Source organism: Heloderma suspectum, chromosome 4, assembly GCF_057233095.1.
Source record: "Heloderma suspectum isolate Gila_16-S chromosome 4, 16-S_ref, whole genome shotgun sequence".
Classification (NCBI taxonomy): domain Eukaryota; kingdom Metazoa; phylum Chordata; class Lepidosauria; order Squamata; family Helodermatidae; genus Heloderma; species Heloderma suspectum.
Window position 1 is genome coordinate 196,998,819 of NC_139461.1, and position 17,802 is coordinate 197,016,620.

The following is a 17,802-nucleotide window of genomic DNA, read 5'->3' on the forward strand; positions in this document are numbered from 1 at the left end:
ATCCTCTTCGCTTTCTGCCGTTAGGGTGGTATCGTCTGCATATCTGAGGTTGTTGATAATTCTCCCGGATCTGAATTCCTACCTGTGATTCATCCAACCCAGCGTTTCTCATGATGTACTCTGCATATCAGTTAAATAAGCAGGGCGACAATATACAGCATTGTCGTACTCCTTTCCCAATTTTGAACCAATCGGTTGTTCCATTCCGGTTCTTACTGTTGCTTCTTGACCCTCATACAGGTTTCTCAGGAGACAGGTAAGGTGGTCTGGTACCCCATCTCTTTCAGTATTTGCCAGAGTTTGTTGTGATCCACACAATCAAAGGCCTTAGTGTAGTCAATGAAGCAGAAATAGATGTTTTTCTGAAATTCTCTTGCTTTCTCCATGATCCAGTGAATGTTGGCGATTTGATCTCTAGTTCCTCTACCTCTTCGAAACCCAGCTTGTACTTCCAGTAGTTCTCGGTTGACATACTGCTGAAGCCTAGCTTGTAGGATTTTGAGCATCACCTTGCTGGCATGTGAAGTGAGCGCAGTTGTACGGTAGTTTGAACACTCTTTGGCATTGCCCTTCTTTGGAATTGGAATGTAAACTGACCTTTTCCAGTCTTGTGGCCATTGTTGAGTGTTCCAAATTTGTTGGCATATTGAGTGCAGCACTTTAACAGCATCATCTTTCAGGATCTTAAATAGCTCAGCTGGAATACTGTCATCTCCGCTAGCTTTGTTGTTAGTAATGCTTCCTAAAGCCCACTTGACTTCACTCTCTAGGATGTCCGGCTCAAGTTCAATGACTGCGCTATCATGGCTATCAGGGACATTCAGATCTTTCCTGTATAGTTCTTCTGTGTATTCTTTCCACCTCTTCTTAATCTCATCTGCCTCTGTTAGGTCCCTGCCTTCTTTGTCCTTTATCATGCCCGTCTTTGCACAAAACGTTCCCTTGAGATCTCCAATTTTCTTGAAGAGATCTCTAGTCTTTCCCATTCTATTGTTTTCTTCGATTTCTTTGCATTGTTCATTTAAGCAGGCCTTCTTGTCTCTCCTTGCTATTCTCTGGAACTCTACATTCAGTTGGATATATCTTCCCCTTTCTCCCTTGCTTTTCACTTCCTTTCTTTTCTCGTTGTTGTTGTTCAGTCGTTCAGTCATGTCCGACTCTTCGTGACCCCATGGACCATAGTATGCCAGGCCTTCCTGTCCTGCGCTCTCTCCCGGAGCGTGCTCTTTACAGCATCGGATTTTCTTTTCACCACCAGACACATCCACAGCTGAGTGTCCTTTCGGCTTTGGCCCAGCCGCTTCACTCTTTCTGGCGCTACTTGGAAATACCCTCTGCTCTTCCCCAGTAGTATATTGGACACCTTCCGACCTGAGGGTCTCATCTTCCGGCGTCATCTCTTTTAGCCTTGTGATACGTTCCATGGGGTTTTCTTGGGAAGAATACTGGAGTGGGTTGCCATTTCCTTCTCCAGTGGACCACATTTTGTCAGAACTCTCTGCCATGACCTGTCCGTCTTGGGTGGCCCTGCACGGCATAGCTTATGGCTTCACTGAGTTACGCAAGCCCCTTCGCCACAACAAGGCAGTGATCTTGGAAAGCCTCATCAGACAGCCAGTTTGCTTTCTTGCATTTCTTTTTCTTTGGGATGGATTGAGTTGCTGCCTCCTGAACAATGTTACGGACCTCTGTCCATAGTTCCTGAGGCACTCTGTCTATCAGGTCTAATCCCTTAAATCTATTCCTCACCTCCACCATATATTCATAAGGGATATGATTTAGGTCATATCTGAATGGTTTAGTGGTTTTCCCTAAGTTCTTCAATTTAAGCCGAAATTTTGCAACAAACAGGCCAGATAATGTAAAGCAACATCCGGAAAGCCAAACCCACTTTCTTTAATTGGAAGTTGCATCCTTTTGAAGGATATTCGTGGTGGGGAGGAACTCTCCCGAAAATTTACAAAACAGAGCATTGGATTTTTGAAAATATTTGCCAGGTATAAATAAAGGGACCCCATGTATAACATAAACAATCAGAAGTATAATATTCGTCTTAAGTGTATTTACCTTACCCCAAAAACTCAGCCTTAAAAACACCCATCTATCTATATCCCGTGAGATCTCATTAATCAACGTATTCAAATTTAGCTTGATCATTTGCGATATGTCTCTGGGAATAAGTATTCCCAAATAAGTAATAAAATCTGGGCACCATCAAAATTGCCAATTGGCTAGTACAGTTTGAGATAAAGTATCTCCAATCAGCATCAATTCAGACTTCGACCAGTTAACTGAATAGCTAGACAAATCACCAAAAGTGTTGATCAGCTGCATCAAAGCTGGAACAGAAGACTGGACTTTCGAAATAAATGATAAAAGGTCATCAGGATAAAGAATAATTTTAAATTCCAAACAATCATGCACAAAGCCATGAATACTACTGTTCTATCTAATATCATCTGCCAGGAGTTTGAAACAGAAATAAAATATTAATGGAGAAAGTGGACATCCCTGTGTGGTACCTCTCCCAAGAAAAAGAAATCCGAAAAAAGAATATAAAATTTTGACTCAAAAATTCTACTGGAAAGTCAAAGTTATTCTATGTAGCAAAAATAAATTTCAAATGAATTTTGTCAATGGCCTTTTTAGCATCTAAAGAAACAATAGCATCCTGGTCAGTTCTATCAGTATTGAAAGCTATCAAATGAACAACTAATCTAAGATTATTAGCTCCCTGTCTATGGTCGAACCTGTGTTGTAATAATTTGTTGCAATCTATTGGCCGGAATTGCAGTTAATATTTTAATATCTACGTTACTTAACAAAATAGGTCACTAGTTAGCCCAATCAGTAGTTGCCAGGCTTAGGAATCACTCTAATGCAAGCATCATTTAATGATGAGGAAAGGAAGCCCAATTCAAAAATATGATTATAAAGATGATAAAACTTTGGCACTGAGAGGCTGGGAAAAAAATTATACCACTCAATTCGAAACCTACCTGGACCAGGTGATTTCCCAGTATTCTTAGTTGTAATTGCTTTCATAATTTCTTCCATATGCAAAGGAGACAGGAGTAACTGTTGTTGTGAGGGATCTAAACATGGAAGCTTAACCTGAGGGGAAAAAGCATCCCTATCCTGCTCTGATGTTTCACTACCCGTTCTATACAAATCAGAATAAAACCTTAAAAACTCTGAGTTTATATCCGTGGGAGAGGTGTATATCATATCACTCTCATCTTTAATAGCTGAAATAACGTTTCAATGTTTCTGGCGTTTAATACAATGTGCCAGGATTTTACTGGGATGCTCATCATTTTCCCAGTATCCCTGTCGTAAATAGGTTAAGACGAATTCTGCCTGCTGTGAAAGGATATTATTCCATATTTAACATTCTGCAGCTCCTAAAGTTGTGCAGTTGGGCAAATGGAAAGCTGGGTTATAAGAGATTTCAGCTTCTTATTTAGAGAAATGTTTTGCTTTAAAAAATTCTTATAGGAAGCATAGGCCATAATTCTAAGCTTCCTATAAGAAAAGCTTTATGAAAGCTTTACTGGCCTTCCATTCAGTGGCGTATGATTTAAAACTGGCTTCCAATCCTGGCTTGTTTGGGAGTAATAAACCCATTGTCCCTGGTTTTGACATAAAGGGAAGCAATGGTTAATTCTAGCATTCTGGTTTGTTTTCTCATTTGCACAAAAAGAGGAGCAAAGTGGGGTGATCGGGCTATGTGCACCAGGATGGTGCTCATGCAAATCATGGTTTATTAAGCCAGAATTGATGGCTCACAATAACATGTGAATGTGGCCATTGAAGATCTCTGCTGCAGATCTTCACGTAAATAGCTAATTTTCTGTTGTCAGCAGCCTTCTCTCCTAAGATTTTGCAGTAGGAGACAATAATTGGTTGTTCTAACAGTCTTTAATTGTTATAGCAACCAATTAGCATGCACATATGTATGCACATGTGTTCAGGAAATATATGACCTGCAAAACTGAACTAAAGTCAACCCACCCTGCATACCAGGTTTGACCTAAGTCCAGAGAATGTTGATGTGGCTTTCAGTGGAACAGTTGCCTTTTTATCTTAAGAAGAATATGGCAGCTCCGGTGCTTGGATAAAGTAGGTGAAATGAAAAGGACTAGTTCAGACTTCACTTTTCTCTTTTACCCAGAAGAATTGACCTAGCCATGAACAAATATAATGTGTGATCCTGGAGATCATGACTATATACCACAGGAACGTATACCTGTGTTTTCTTGAGACTTTGGAAGTGTCCTTTACCAAGCTAAAAAAAGAAAAAAGATTCAGCGTTTATCATCATTAGTAAGTGTGTAAACCACTAGTCACCACACAAATCATCACGTCATTTAATAAACCTAGGTGTCACAAACACTATTGTGCATGAGCAGAATCAACTGTTTGAGTATTAACTATTGAAGAAGCAGTGTGGTGAATTACAAATATAAGGCATTAACTATAAAACATTAACGTTTTATACTTTATAGGAATTCCTGTTAGTCTTACACTGTAAGACTTCTTAACTATTTTAGAAAGTGTATTGATGATCTCGTATTTCCTGGAGGAGAGCCCTGGTGAAATGCAGGGTAATCATGCACTACTGAAAATTTGAATGCCAGTATCAGCATTTAGATGTGGATTGTATTTGTTTAGTCATCCTTTAATGTTATATTCAGCATAGAGCATTTCCTTTCTTTATTTTTCTGGTCAAAGCCTTATTGCTAGAACTGGCACACAATTAAACATTAGGTTGCATTCCAGTACTTACTTTCCTGGGAGTAAGCCTTATTGAACTCAATGGTTGTTCTAAGTAGACATGAATAGGATTGCAGTATTAGAAAGTTAATTCTATTTAACTTATATATGCTTCCGTATGAATAAAAACAATAGTTCTGGCAAATGAGCATACTTCCATAGGTCCTGATCCAACTCTAGTCACAGGAAGCTGGGAGTGAATCCAGTGTTGTTGTTTTTAATTAATCTTTTATTGTGAATTTTTACAAAACAAATTGAAAACATTACAAAACCTTAAGAAAGGAATGAAATAAAAATACAGCAACATATTCAAAATCCTCAGTTTCTAACTACAATATTCGAGAGAAGAAGAAAAAAGGGAAGAAGAAGAAAAAAAGTTTAGACATAAACTTCAGTAAAAGCAGACCAAATATTCACTTATAAGTCCATTTGCAAGTTACATCTATATATCACTCTTTTAAATGTTGCTAGTGTTGTTAAATCTTCAGTCCATTACATTATAGGCAGTGAGTTTTTATCTTTCCAGTATCGTAGTATCAGTCTTTTAGCAACCAAAAGGGCGCAAAAAATCCATTTACACTGACCATGTGTTACGTTCCAAGAAGAAGGTAAGTAATTTAAGAGAACTTTTACCTCAGTAAATATTAAAGAGCTTTCCAATACAAAATTTATCCATACAATAACTTCCCCCCCAAAGGAGGCAGCCATTGGGCATTTCCAAAACATATGAATAAAAGAAGCATTGACTGCATTACACCTCCAACAATTAGCCAAATTTGACAAGCCTTTACTAAAAAGACATTGTGGCATCCAGTAGACCTGAAACAAGAGCTTTTGCTGAATAAAGCGTAACCGAACATCCACCGAAATGTCCGATACAGATGCCAAAACGGCAGTCCATTGATTAAGCAAAATAGGACGTTCCAATTCCCTGTTCCATGCCTGCTGTAAACCACTTGTGTCATATTTATTCATTGATAATAAATGCTTATAACATGAATTGTAGGTCGATACATCTGATCAGCTTCAATAAGTATTTCCAATAGCAAAGGAGACTCAGAAGCAGTAAAAGCAACAGGACCAAGTCTAGATACCAACAAATGTTTCAATTGCAAATATTGCCATTCTGCTGAAGCCAGCAGATCAAATTGATCTCGTAAAATTGAAAATACCAAAAACTCATCATCAGCCCCCACTAATTGATCTAAAGTAAAGATAGTCTTATCTGTCCAGGTCCACCATAAAAATATTTTCTTGCCAGTTCTTAAATCGATTTCCCCATAAAGTCAATTTAGCATGGGAAAATGGATCAAACTGTAATTGACGTAATATCATACGCCAGATTTCCCTAACTGCAAAAATTGTGAGAGGAGCTCTGTCTACCTTAATATGCCAAGAGCTTAATGCCATCCATTTAAAGAGAGGCTTCAGACAAAAAGATTCCAATACTGACCACGGAGGAAAATCTAATTTGAGTGGAAAAGACCAAAATTTAGTAGAGGTCAGCAAATAGGCCCGATGGTACATAGCTAGATCCGGAAAACCAAACCCGCCTTCATTAATTGGAATTTGCATCCTTTTTAAAGATATTCTTGGTGGAGAGGAACCCCAGAAGAATTTACGAAACAAAGCATTGAGTTTTTGGAAATATTTGCCAGGTCTAAGTACAGGGATCCTTCGTATAACATAAATAATTCAGGGTATGGTATTCATCTTAAGTGTATTCGCCTTACCCCATAAACTCAGCTTTAAAGATGCCCATCTATCTATATCTCGTGAAATATCATTAATCAACTTGTTTAAATTTAAACTAACCATTTGAGATATATCTCTAGGAATAACTATACCCAAATAAGTAATAAACTCTGGGCACCGTCGAAATTGCCAATTGGCTAATACACTAGAGTATGTCCAATACTCTAGTGTATTAGTGTATCCTTTGTCCAATCGGCATTATTTCCGACTTTGACCAATTAATTGAATAGCTGGACAATTCACCAAAGGTATTAATCAATTTCATCAAAGCTGGAACCCACAACTAGAGTCTCGAGAAAAACAACAAAAGATCATCAGCATAAAGACTAATTTTAAATTATAATCCAAAATGGACAAATCCATGAACACTATTATTTTGTCTAATGGCACACGCCAGGGGCTCCAAACATAAATTGAATATCAATGGGAAAAGTGGGCAACCTTGTCTGGTGCCCTGCCGTAGTAAAAAAAAAAAAAAAGCTGAAAATAAACCGTTAGTCAATACTCTCACTCTTGGAGCTGAGTATAAAATTTTAACCCATTTTGGAAATTCTGTAGGAAAACGAAAATTAATCAATGTAGTAAAAATAAATTTCCAATGAATGTTGTTGAAGGCCTTTTCTGCATCCAAGGAAATGATGGCCAACTGATCAGTCCTTTCAGAATTTAAAGCAACCAGATCAACAACTAATCTGAGATTATCAGCCCCCTGTCTATTTTTAATAAATCCCACCTGGTCTGGTCTAACCAATATAGCCATGACATGTTGTAATCTATTGGCCAAGATTGTGGTAGATTTTGATATCCACAGTAATTAATGATATAGGTTGATAGTTTGTGCAATAGATATGGTCTTTGCCTGGCTTAGGAATCACGGTAATGTAAGCATCATTTAACAATGAAGAAAGGGAGCCCACTTGAAAATATGGTTGTAGAGGCGATACAACTTTGGGGCTAAAAGCTAGAAAATGTTTTATACCATTCAACTGGGAATCCATCCGGTCCAGGTGATTTCCCAGTATTCATTTTCATTATTGCATTCATGATTTCCTCTAAATGCAGAGGAGCTAAAAGGAACTGTTGTTGTGAAGAATCTAAACATGGAAGATGAATCTGAGAAAAAAAGCGTCCATATCTTGCACTGATATCTTATTACCAGTAGGGATGTACGAAAGGCACTTACCTTTCGCGGATTATGTTGATGGGGGGGGGAGGCGCTCCATCCTTCCCCCTGGAATCCTGGATGGGGGGTAGGCGCTCCATTCGTCCGCCCCCCCCCCGGAATCCTGGCCGGCCGGCTGTGCTCCGCAGGGATTCTGCGGTGCCACCAGCCGGCTCCGCCAGCGGCGGGACATCCGGCCGCTGGCTAGCAGAGACGCAAATGGCCGTAGCCACCGCCGTTTGCATCCCTGCAGTCAGCCGTGATAGCCTACGTAACGTAAATGTTTACCTAGCCTATCACGGCTGACTTTAAAAAAAACAACAGTGCACGTATGCAAATGGCGGTGGCCACGGCCGCCGCCATTTGTGTTCCTTAATTTGTCACGTTTCCTTATTTTGTTAGAAATAACAAAGTTATAAGGATTTGCGTTCCTTATTTTGTCACGTTTCCTTATTTTGGCACGTCTTAGTCTACGACAAGATTTACGTAGACTAAGATGGTGAAAATAAGGGGAACGCAAATAGCGTAGCAGACATTTGCATACGTGCGTTGTTTTGGTTTTTTTTTAAGTCGGCCGTGATAGGCTACGTAAACATTTACGTAGCCTATCACGGTTTGTTTGTTTTTTAAACTTAGCCGTGATAGGCTACGTAAATCTTTACGTAACCTATCTTTTTTTAAAAAAAACCTGGAAATGGTGGCGGCGGCAGCCGGTCAGAAGACCGGCAGCCGGAGCCGCCGCCGCCAGGAAGATCCGCCCCAGGTAAGTCTCGTCCCAGGGGTGGGCGGGGGGGGCAGACCGTTCTGCCACTGATTTTGGGGGGCCGAATGCGCTGGCATTCGGCCTCCCCGAGATCCGTGGCGGAATTCTCTGACATTCCTAATTACCAGTACTATACAGATCAGCATAAAACTTTGCAAATTGTGAATTTATGTCTGTAGGAGAAATATATACTTTACCACTCTCATCTTTAATAGCTGAAATAACATTTTGATGTTGGTGCTGTTTAAGATGATGTGCAAGGATCTTACTAGGACGTTCACCATTTTCCCAATATTTCTGTCGTAGACATGTCAGAGCAAATTCCGCCTGTTGTGAAAGGATATTATTCAACTCATACTTAATATTATGTAGCTCTTGATAAAGTTGTGCTGTAGGGGAAGTGGCAAACTGAATTATAAGAGATTTCAGCTTATTTAAATGCGTCTGTTGAGGTTTTTTTAAAGGTTTTTTGTATAGGAAGCATAAGAGATAATTCAGCCCCTTATAAAAGCTTTACTAGCCTCCCATTCAATGGTGCATAGACCTGCTGTACCCTCATTAGTAGTGAAATACTCTGTTAGTTCAGCTAATACCGGGGTTTTAAACTTGTCATCATTAAGAAGTGAAACATTAAAAAGCCAAAGACCGGGGGCCCTAGGAGTATCAGAAAATTGCAGTTCCAAGCATACTGGGGTTTGATCTGACACTACCAATGTATCAGTCTTGCAGTCTTTAATTTGACATACTAAGGTTGCAGAAATCAAAAAATAGTCTAATCTAAAGCAATTATGGTGAACTGGTGAAATAAAAGTATACTCTCTGTCAACAGGATGTAAAATTCTCCAAGCATCAATTAAACCATATTATATCATATAAGCCTGAAGTGCCAGTCTCACCGCAGACTGAGTCTTGGGAGAAGGTGTGCTATCTAACAAAAGATCTAAGACCTCGTTAAAGTCCCCACCCACAATCAAATAATCATAGGTAATATCAACCAGTTTAGCAAAACAATCATGAAACATAGCCGGAGAATCAATAATTGGCCCATATATGCACATTGATCATAACAATTAATTTGCCCATATACCATCCTACCAAGATCAAAAATCGCCCCTCAGTATCAAAAATCACCTGTTGAACTGAGATGGAAAGTCACTTATGGATTAAAATCGCAACCCCTCTACACCATGTTGAAGTGTCTGTGACATAGGCCTCCCCAACCCAATCCTTTTGCAACATCTGCCAATCTGCAGCCATCAAATGAGTTTCTTGTAAGAAGGCCATGTCAACATTAAGCTCTTTTAACTTGGCAAGAACTCTTTTCTGTTTGTTTACATATTGCAGCCCCTTGACATTCCATGAAGTCACATTAAACATTGAAAAAACAAAAGCAAATTGTTTGCCCTTCCACCCAAACACATCTTTCTAGATTTAGAAACAATGACAAAATTTATATACCATAATTGGTATCACAAATACATCCTTAATTTACATTTAGGACTAACCATTTCAGACTTCATCAAAATAATTCTTGTTCTGTAGAAATGGAGAAAAATTGTAAAATTATTCCAAAATATTAACAAAAAATGAGAACAAAAAAACCAAAATAAAAATAAAACTCAAATAATACCATTTGTGTCCACCTACCATAAAAAAGTGCCCAAAAAACCACCCCAACAAACCAAAAAACCCCCCACCTTAACAAAAACAAAACTTTTGTGTTCCGTTTGGACTGATGTGTAACCGCAACACTCAGCTTAGCCCCTCCTGCATATTAAATACATACACAGAAAAAAGTTACAAACATTACAAGTTTAACCAACAAGAAATAATAATAATTTAAAAAAAGAATTAAAAAGCCAATTGGATATTTTAACTAATATTATATCTGGAGATGTATTCATATGTGTACATACTTATACATACGCATACACACATACAAACACTTATGCGTATACATATACATGCACAAGCATACGTAGCCGATTACTTGAAGAACAGGGACGCAAATGGTGTCCACGCAGACGCCATTTGCGTCCCAGAGGCCGGAAGTCCACCAGCGGCCGGAGGCGGCCGGCAGCTCCGCGGACTCAGAGCGGACCCAGCCAGGGCCAGCGAGGATTCCGGGGGGTGGGGAGAGACGGATTGCCTCCCCCCCTTCAGACCCAAGGTAAGGACCCAAGGTTCCCACACCTGTACTGTGGCCCGGTCCCATCCCCCCCTGCTCCGTGGAAAAATTGTTTTCCACGAGACCGGTCCCTGGTCCCAAAAAGGTTGGGGACCGCTGATGTATATGTTATATGTATACAAGAGGAAAAGAAGAAAAGAAAAAAAAAAAGAGAGGGGAGGGGAAGCAGTAATATACAGTGCATTTGATCTGGCATGCTGCCCAGACGTCTTATCGACTATAACCCAAATGACTCTTCAGAGGAGCAGTAAAAAAAAAAAGATAGATGGCTGGATTCCAACTCAAGAAACTGAAGAAGTCGAATCCCTTGTTTTGATTTTAATGCCAGTGAGAAATGATTCTGCAGCATCAGAACTTAAAAACGTCTCCATCTGGCCTTCAACAAAATGCGAAATGTGGCAGGATATTTGATATGATATTGCAAGTTAATTTGCTTTGCCAGATTTCTTGCCTTGGCCAAGGATGGCAGTGGGTATCACCAGAAGCATCAAAATATCTAGTTACTACATTGGATCTAGATGAGCATAGAGATGCTGATCGGGTTGAATATCTGCGTCACCTATGTATGTGAAATACTATTTCTCTATGTGTATCTATCCCTTGTTGGTTTGGAACTTCTGTTTTAGAACGTGAGCATTATTACTAAAAAAAAAATGGAAGGAACGCACCCATGAAGCTAAGATCCTGAGATGCTTTCTTTAGAAGGTACAGCTACCTGCTGTTGAGAGGGAGTGGTGGAAACTTCAGCTGGGAAGGAAAGTTGAATTGGGATTGTGGTATCTCAGATCTCTCCCTGAAAAACCCCGGAGTTGGTCTTTGCAATGATGACAACAAAACAAGGAAAACACTATCACCTGGCACTGCAACATTATGCTGAAGCTGTAGACTATACTGTCCTAGAAAAGTTTCCCTTCCTGTATAAAAGTGAGAAGGTAGAATGCCCCTTTTAAGATAGCCCTGGGGCCTCTGGATTCTTCTCTAATACACCTGCTGTCTATATACTCTGATGTCATTTGGTGTTCCTTGACTATGGTAGTAATATAATGTTGAAGTTGGGGGAGAGATGAGAGAGAAATTTGAGAAGGGGTGTGTGACGGGGAGAAGCATTATCACCATATCTATTCATAGTGTCATCAGAGGCTGTGTTCCATTGAATTGGTTGGATTGGTTTCCTTGTGGTATCAAAACAGATGGCAAATGTTTACATCATCTTAGAGATGCTAATTATGTACATGCATGCTGTGAGATGTTTTTGTGAATGTCCATTTAGAGGCACTCATGAGCTCAAGTTTTTCTTTTTTCTCTCTCTCTCTCCTCCCCCCCCCCCGCTTTTTATACTTGGAAAGTAACTTCCATGTTTATTTCCTACATTTAATTGGTCAAATGACAATTTGACCATATTACCTGTATATATGATTTCCTGCCTGTATGCAATCTGTTTGAGCTTATTTCCGCAGCGTTTGCTTTTTTATACTTATACATTTTACCATTGAAGCCCTTCAGGAGGCGGGGGAAAAAAGATACTTCAATCAGCCAGCAGTGCCACCTGTGATATTTGCTGGTGCACTGACCTGGAATGCTTGCATTTATATCCCGTTCCATTTCATTTGAGGAGGGAATAGGTTTGTTTGTAGTTAGCCATGTTCATCTCTGTCGAAGTGGAAACCGCTATTGCTAAAGTTTAGATCTGAGGGTGGAATTCATATTTTGAACTTCATAAATTTGACATAAGTTCATACATATAACGTTCCCAGATTATCATCTCACCAACAGCAAGATTGGAACTGCTGTTGATAGGATGATTATCAGTGTATCATCACACTTGATGTACTTGAAAATAACAGTTTTGCTAGTAGATCTCTGACTAGAGGCATCTTCCAAATAAACAGAAATAATGAGTGCTGTCTGTTAGGGTGGAATCAAGCAACAATTCTCTAAAAAAAAGCTCCAGACACTTTAACCTCTTCTTCTATGGAATTGGCTCTAACCCCTTGATCATTTTGGTTGCCCCGTTCTGTACCTTTTCTGTCATAACCATACCATTTTTGAGCTGGGGTGACCGGAACTCTACAATTTCCAAATGTAACCAATTGATAGATTTCTATAAAGGCATTGTGATCCTGGTGGGTTTTTTATTATTAGTCTTTTTCCCAACAATTCCTAGCTTTGACTCACTTTTTTCAAACCTGCCACACACTGACATTTTCATTGAGCTTTCCTCCGTAACCCCAACATCTCTATTCCTGTTAGTTACCATCAGTTCAGACCCTGTCAGCGTGTATGTGGTTAGGATTTATTTTATTTTATTTTTTGCCTCAGGGTGCATCACTTTACACTTACTTGCACTGAACCTCTTGTTTGACAGATTATTTTGAATGGTTTGCAGACCACTTAACCTTTAACTATCCTGAAGAATTTGGTGTCATCCACAAACTTAACTCTTTCACTGCTCACCCCTGCCTCCAGGTCATTGATGAAAAAATCAAATAATACTAGTCACGGTATAGATATTTGAGCTTGCTTCTCTCCATGGTGAAAACTGCCCACTAGAATTGCTACTTTTCCTGTTCTTTTATTAGTTACCAGTCCATAAGATAGCACAGTCTCTTATCCCATAACTGCTAAGTTTTAAAAAAATTGAAACCAAAGGTCTTCTTCATGGTCTCTGTGACTCACACATACGCGTTCTGCACCTGTGCAGAGCAATGACCAGAACATTCTAGAGCTGAGCAGAGTTTTGACAGGAGCCTGTCCCCACTCCCTTCTGTGCACACTCCTAGGCATAGCTTCTACCTTCCTGCTCAGTTCCTTTTGATCCACTGCAGCAATAGCAACTTCTGGAACATTCTCCTTACTGGATTTTTGCTCAGGAAAATCCTTCCCTCACGAAAAGGAGCCTTTCATGAGGGTCGTTGTCAAGAGCTTAAATAGAAGTCCAAATATACAGTACCTTCCAAATCATCCCCATCTCTATGCTTGTTCGCACTCTTACATAAGTCCAAAATGTTGATGAGGCAGGATTTTTCTTCAGAGATTAATGCTCAGCAAGGTTGTTCTTCTGTGTGCTTAATTATAGCTTCAATAATGATTTACACGCATCTGTGTCAGAATTTAGGCTAATTTTCCTGTGATTTTTTGGCGTCTCCCCCATCCCTCTTTAAAAAAAAAGAAGAGTTTACATGAATGTTTATGTCACTAATATATTTTGGATCATATTTCTTCTAAACTACAGCTGTACGAATGTATTTCTTTAGTTTGTTTCTGCTTTATAACAATAAATAAAATCAGAGTTACATTGGTTACTTTCTAATCCTTTATTAAGAGGGCTACCTTTAGTGACATATTGCATATTTTTGTTACAAGAGCAAATTTTTCATGTTTGAGTTAATTAACAACTCTCAGGTGTATGCTGCCTAGAGCCGGTGACTCTTTAATATGTCCAATAGCCCTAGAATTTCATCCTGTGTCACTTCTGTTGGTAGTTCTTTAGATGCCTTCCCTAGGGGAGTGTGAGTGGAATGATTGAGGAGTGGGTATCTGCTACACATCTTCATTGACGACTGATGCACACAGAATTCAGCTGCTCTGCAATCTTCCTCCCAGCCTTTTATTTCTTAAAAAAAGAAATAGACCAACTGGTTTCTTGCTTCTGATATATTAAAAGAAATTGTTACTGTTTTTCTGTAATCTTTTTAACAATATGTTCCTCATTTTATTTTTGTGCTTCTTTTATTGTCTGCTTGCTTTGTTTTGCCAGAATTCATGCTCTTGCTTGTTTTTCTTCATTTGGGTAAAACTCACATTTTTAAAGGAAACCACCTTCTTTGACTACTTTTATGCTTGTCCAGTGTTTTGTATGCAGTCTGTCTGAACTTCTGTCATAGTTTTAAATTATCTCCAAGCCTCGTAAACAGATTTCCCTCTCAGCTTCTTCTCTAATCTCATCACTTTTGAGAAGCTACTGCTTCTAGAATTAGATGTTGACTGTATTGGACTTTCTAGACAGTTTTGACATACATATTCATTGAATTTGTTAGCACTGAAATAACTGTTCCCAATTGGTTCAACAAAAGCTTACATGTTGTACCAGTTCCTAGACATGTCAGAAGTCCAGTTCCATGACTTACCTTTTCAAGGTACGTTCATTTTTTGTATCTAGAAATATTATGGCAACTTGCACATGCATTTACTCATTTAGTGGAAAGATTGCTGAAGTCATTCATTATTACAATGTTCCTTCCTTTAGTCTTTCTCCCTGATTTTCTTTTTTCATCTCAAAATAACGGTTAGAGTTTAGTTAGGGCAGCAATAGTATTTGCTGAGCACTAAATTACTTTCTGAGCATTGGATTTCCACCCATAGTGATTCCATAGAGGAGTTTATTTCTCTAACATTTTTCTTGTACGCTGGATTCTCTTTCCCCTTAAACAGAGCAATATTACCCCCAGCATGTCCTCGTCTGGCATTTCTGTGGATTCTGTAGCCAAAGATAAACATATTTAATTGATTGTTTCCTTTTGTACCAGGTTTCTGATATAGCACCAAGCATTCAGCTCCTCCATCTTGCCTTGGACATTTCTAGCACTAGTCTATAAAAATCTATATATTACATGCATCTCTTTGGGGTCCCTAAACTGTCACATGTTTCTGTATGCTCACCTACCCTTAACCTTGTTTTTAGCCATCAACTGGTCACCATAGGCAACTAGGAACTTCACTCAGGCAAGTGAGATGGGAGCCAGAAGGGATATTTATTTATTTTATTTACAATATTTATATACTGCTCCACATCAGAAGATTTCAGAGCGGTGAACAACATGGTAAAAGACTAAAACAGCAGGTTAAAAGAGTTAAAAGATTTTTTAAGATGGAGCATATAGCTCCTGCTGTGTTTCTAGGCTGAGTGTGCAGCCTACAAGCATGGAGCATTTCATCCATCCTCCAGGAACCCACTGCATTTCCATACTGGGATGCACAGAACATGAACATTCTTATGCATCCATCATAGAAACCAAGAGGGTCGGCAGTGGAGGGAAGGCATATTCCTTTCCTACAACATCTAGCATAGAAACATGGCGAGCTGGTGGCAAAGGATCATAGTGTTCTGTGCCTCTTCTGCCAGCCCACTGCATTTCTGTGCAGGATGCACAGGAAGGAACTTTGTGTTTGCATGTATGCCTCAGAAATTCAGTGGCATAGCAGGAGAGGGATGGAGTGACCTGTGCCTCCACTGTCAGCCTGTTTGGTTTCTATGCTAAATGAACAGGATGGGGCTTTGCCTCCTGTGCATCTAGCATAGAAGCACAGGGGGCTGGTGGTGAAGGGGTGGAGCAATCTGTGCCTTCACCAACAGCCCACTGTGCTTCTATGCTGGATGTGCAGAAGGTGAAGCCCTTTTATGCATGCTCAGCATAAGCACCAAGTGGGTTAGCAGAAGGGACAGGGAGCTGTCCTTGTCTCCTCTGCCAGCATCCTGCATTTCTAGTCTGTAAAATATTTTATTATCCTGCTTTTCTGTGTGTCTGGCTTCCGAGTATCATGTCCCCTGGCAGGACAGGAGGAGCAATGGAGCTGATTTTATCCTCTTCCTCCTCCTCATTTTTATTTTTCCCTCTGGATGGGTCTCTGAGCCCAAATCTCAGTCCCCCTCCGGAAGTAGTAGTAGTGTCTACAGCTTCTGGTGGAGGAATCTGAAAAATCCTATGTCCCTGGGATGCTCTCCTGAGGATTATAGAATTACTCATCTTTTAATTTTAAATTTTGTATTATTTAAGAGTTGTGATGGTGGCTTTCAAGCTTAGTGTAGTGGGGAGGGTGAGAAAGGGAGTTCAGTACCCTGGTCACCTTGCCTGCTGTCAAAAGTGCCCAAATACTCACCTGATGCTAGCTTTCAGTCCCAAAAGACTCACCTGGAAGATGCTCAGAAGTGTGTGCAGCGCCGTGGGGGAGATCACAATATCAGATGAAATGTTTTATAAATGCAAGTGACATTTTGCAGGAGAAAAAGGTCATATCTATGTAAAATAGATGTTGCTTTGGTATAATACACCAAAGTTGCATTGTCTAATGATGTTGAGTAGATTACAATATACTGGTCAAGAATTAAATGAATATAATATCAACACTGTATAGGGAATAAGGTCCAACTACTATTTAATGTAATATTTGAAGTATCTAATTCCATACATGGTACAGTGGTGAATTGTCCAGCTGGATTTTGTGATTCTCATTTAGTGTCCAACTTTAGAAAACATAAACATGTGTCACTAAAAAATCTCCAGAAATCCTGTTAAGAATGTGTATATTAGACAGTAGTGTTTCTGATAAAGATTATTTCTCTCCCCACCCCAGACATTTGAAAAAAGTTGCTTGGGAGTAATAATGACAGTGAGAGTCCTTTGAGGCCAAACTCGTAACAACTCCATGTAGTTTAACACAGCTGGGATTAGGGTCTGCTCAAAATGTGCTAGGAAGGTTGCAGTAATTTAGATAGAAGTTTTAGTTTCATTTCATGGGAGCTGGTGTCACTTGCCAAGTTGGGGCAAAGGTTTCAAGGTCTGGTTTATGGAAGTATTTTAAACATTTCAGACTAATTTATATGGATATGAGCTTTTCTAATCTTCAACTGTAAATTCTGTTATATATGCTCAATCAGTATTTTCCTGTTCTTCTAGGCGTTAGATGGTCAGAATATTTACAATGCCTGCTGTACCTTACGGATTGATTTTTCTAAATTGGTCAATTTGAATGTAAAATACAATAATGATAAAAGTAGGGATTACACTCGCCCTGACCTTCCTTCTGGTGATGGCCAACCAGCTCTGGACCCAGCTATAGCTGCTGCATTTGCAAAGGAGACCTCACTTCTAGGTATGGTTTTGTTCTCCCCCTCCCTCTGTCCCTCCTCAATTGTTCTTGCTATTTACAGTGCCTCCTAAAGTGTTGTCATCTGCAAATTGTATTAATGTACTTTTTAAAAAAATAATCCAGAAATAATTAATGAGAATACTAAATAAGACCTAAAGAATAATTATATTTATTACTGTTTTCAGCATACCTTTTTCTCTTTTTTCCTTTTTAACCAATTTTGACCCTATTAACCAATTTTGTACTCATTTTACTTCTGTCATTACCAGTCTTTTTCCATTTAAGTACCCG

General features: G+C 39.3%; 1 protein-coding gene across 11 annotated transcripts in view; it reads left to right on the plus strand.

Moving 5' to 3' along the window:
- Positions 1-17,802, plus strand: part of PTBP2 (polypyrimidine tract binding protein 2) — a 107,081-nt gene that overhangs the window by 71,585 nt on the left and 17,694 nt on the right. For all 11 annotated transcript variants that reach the window (XM_084851867.1, XM_084851868.1, XM_084851863.1 and 8 more), the window contains one exon: positions 17,319-17,514. In XM_084851867.1, the coding sequence (XP_084707993.1) occupies positions 17,319-17,514 (196 nt within the window). The remainder of the gene's footprint in view (positions 1-17,318; positions 17,515-17,802) is intronic.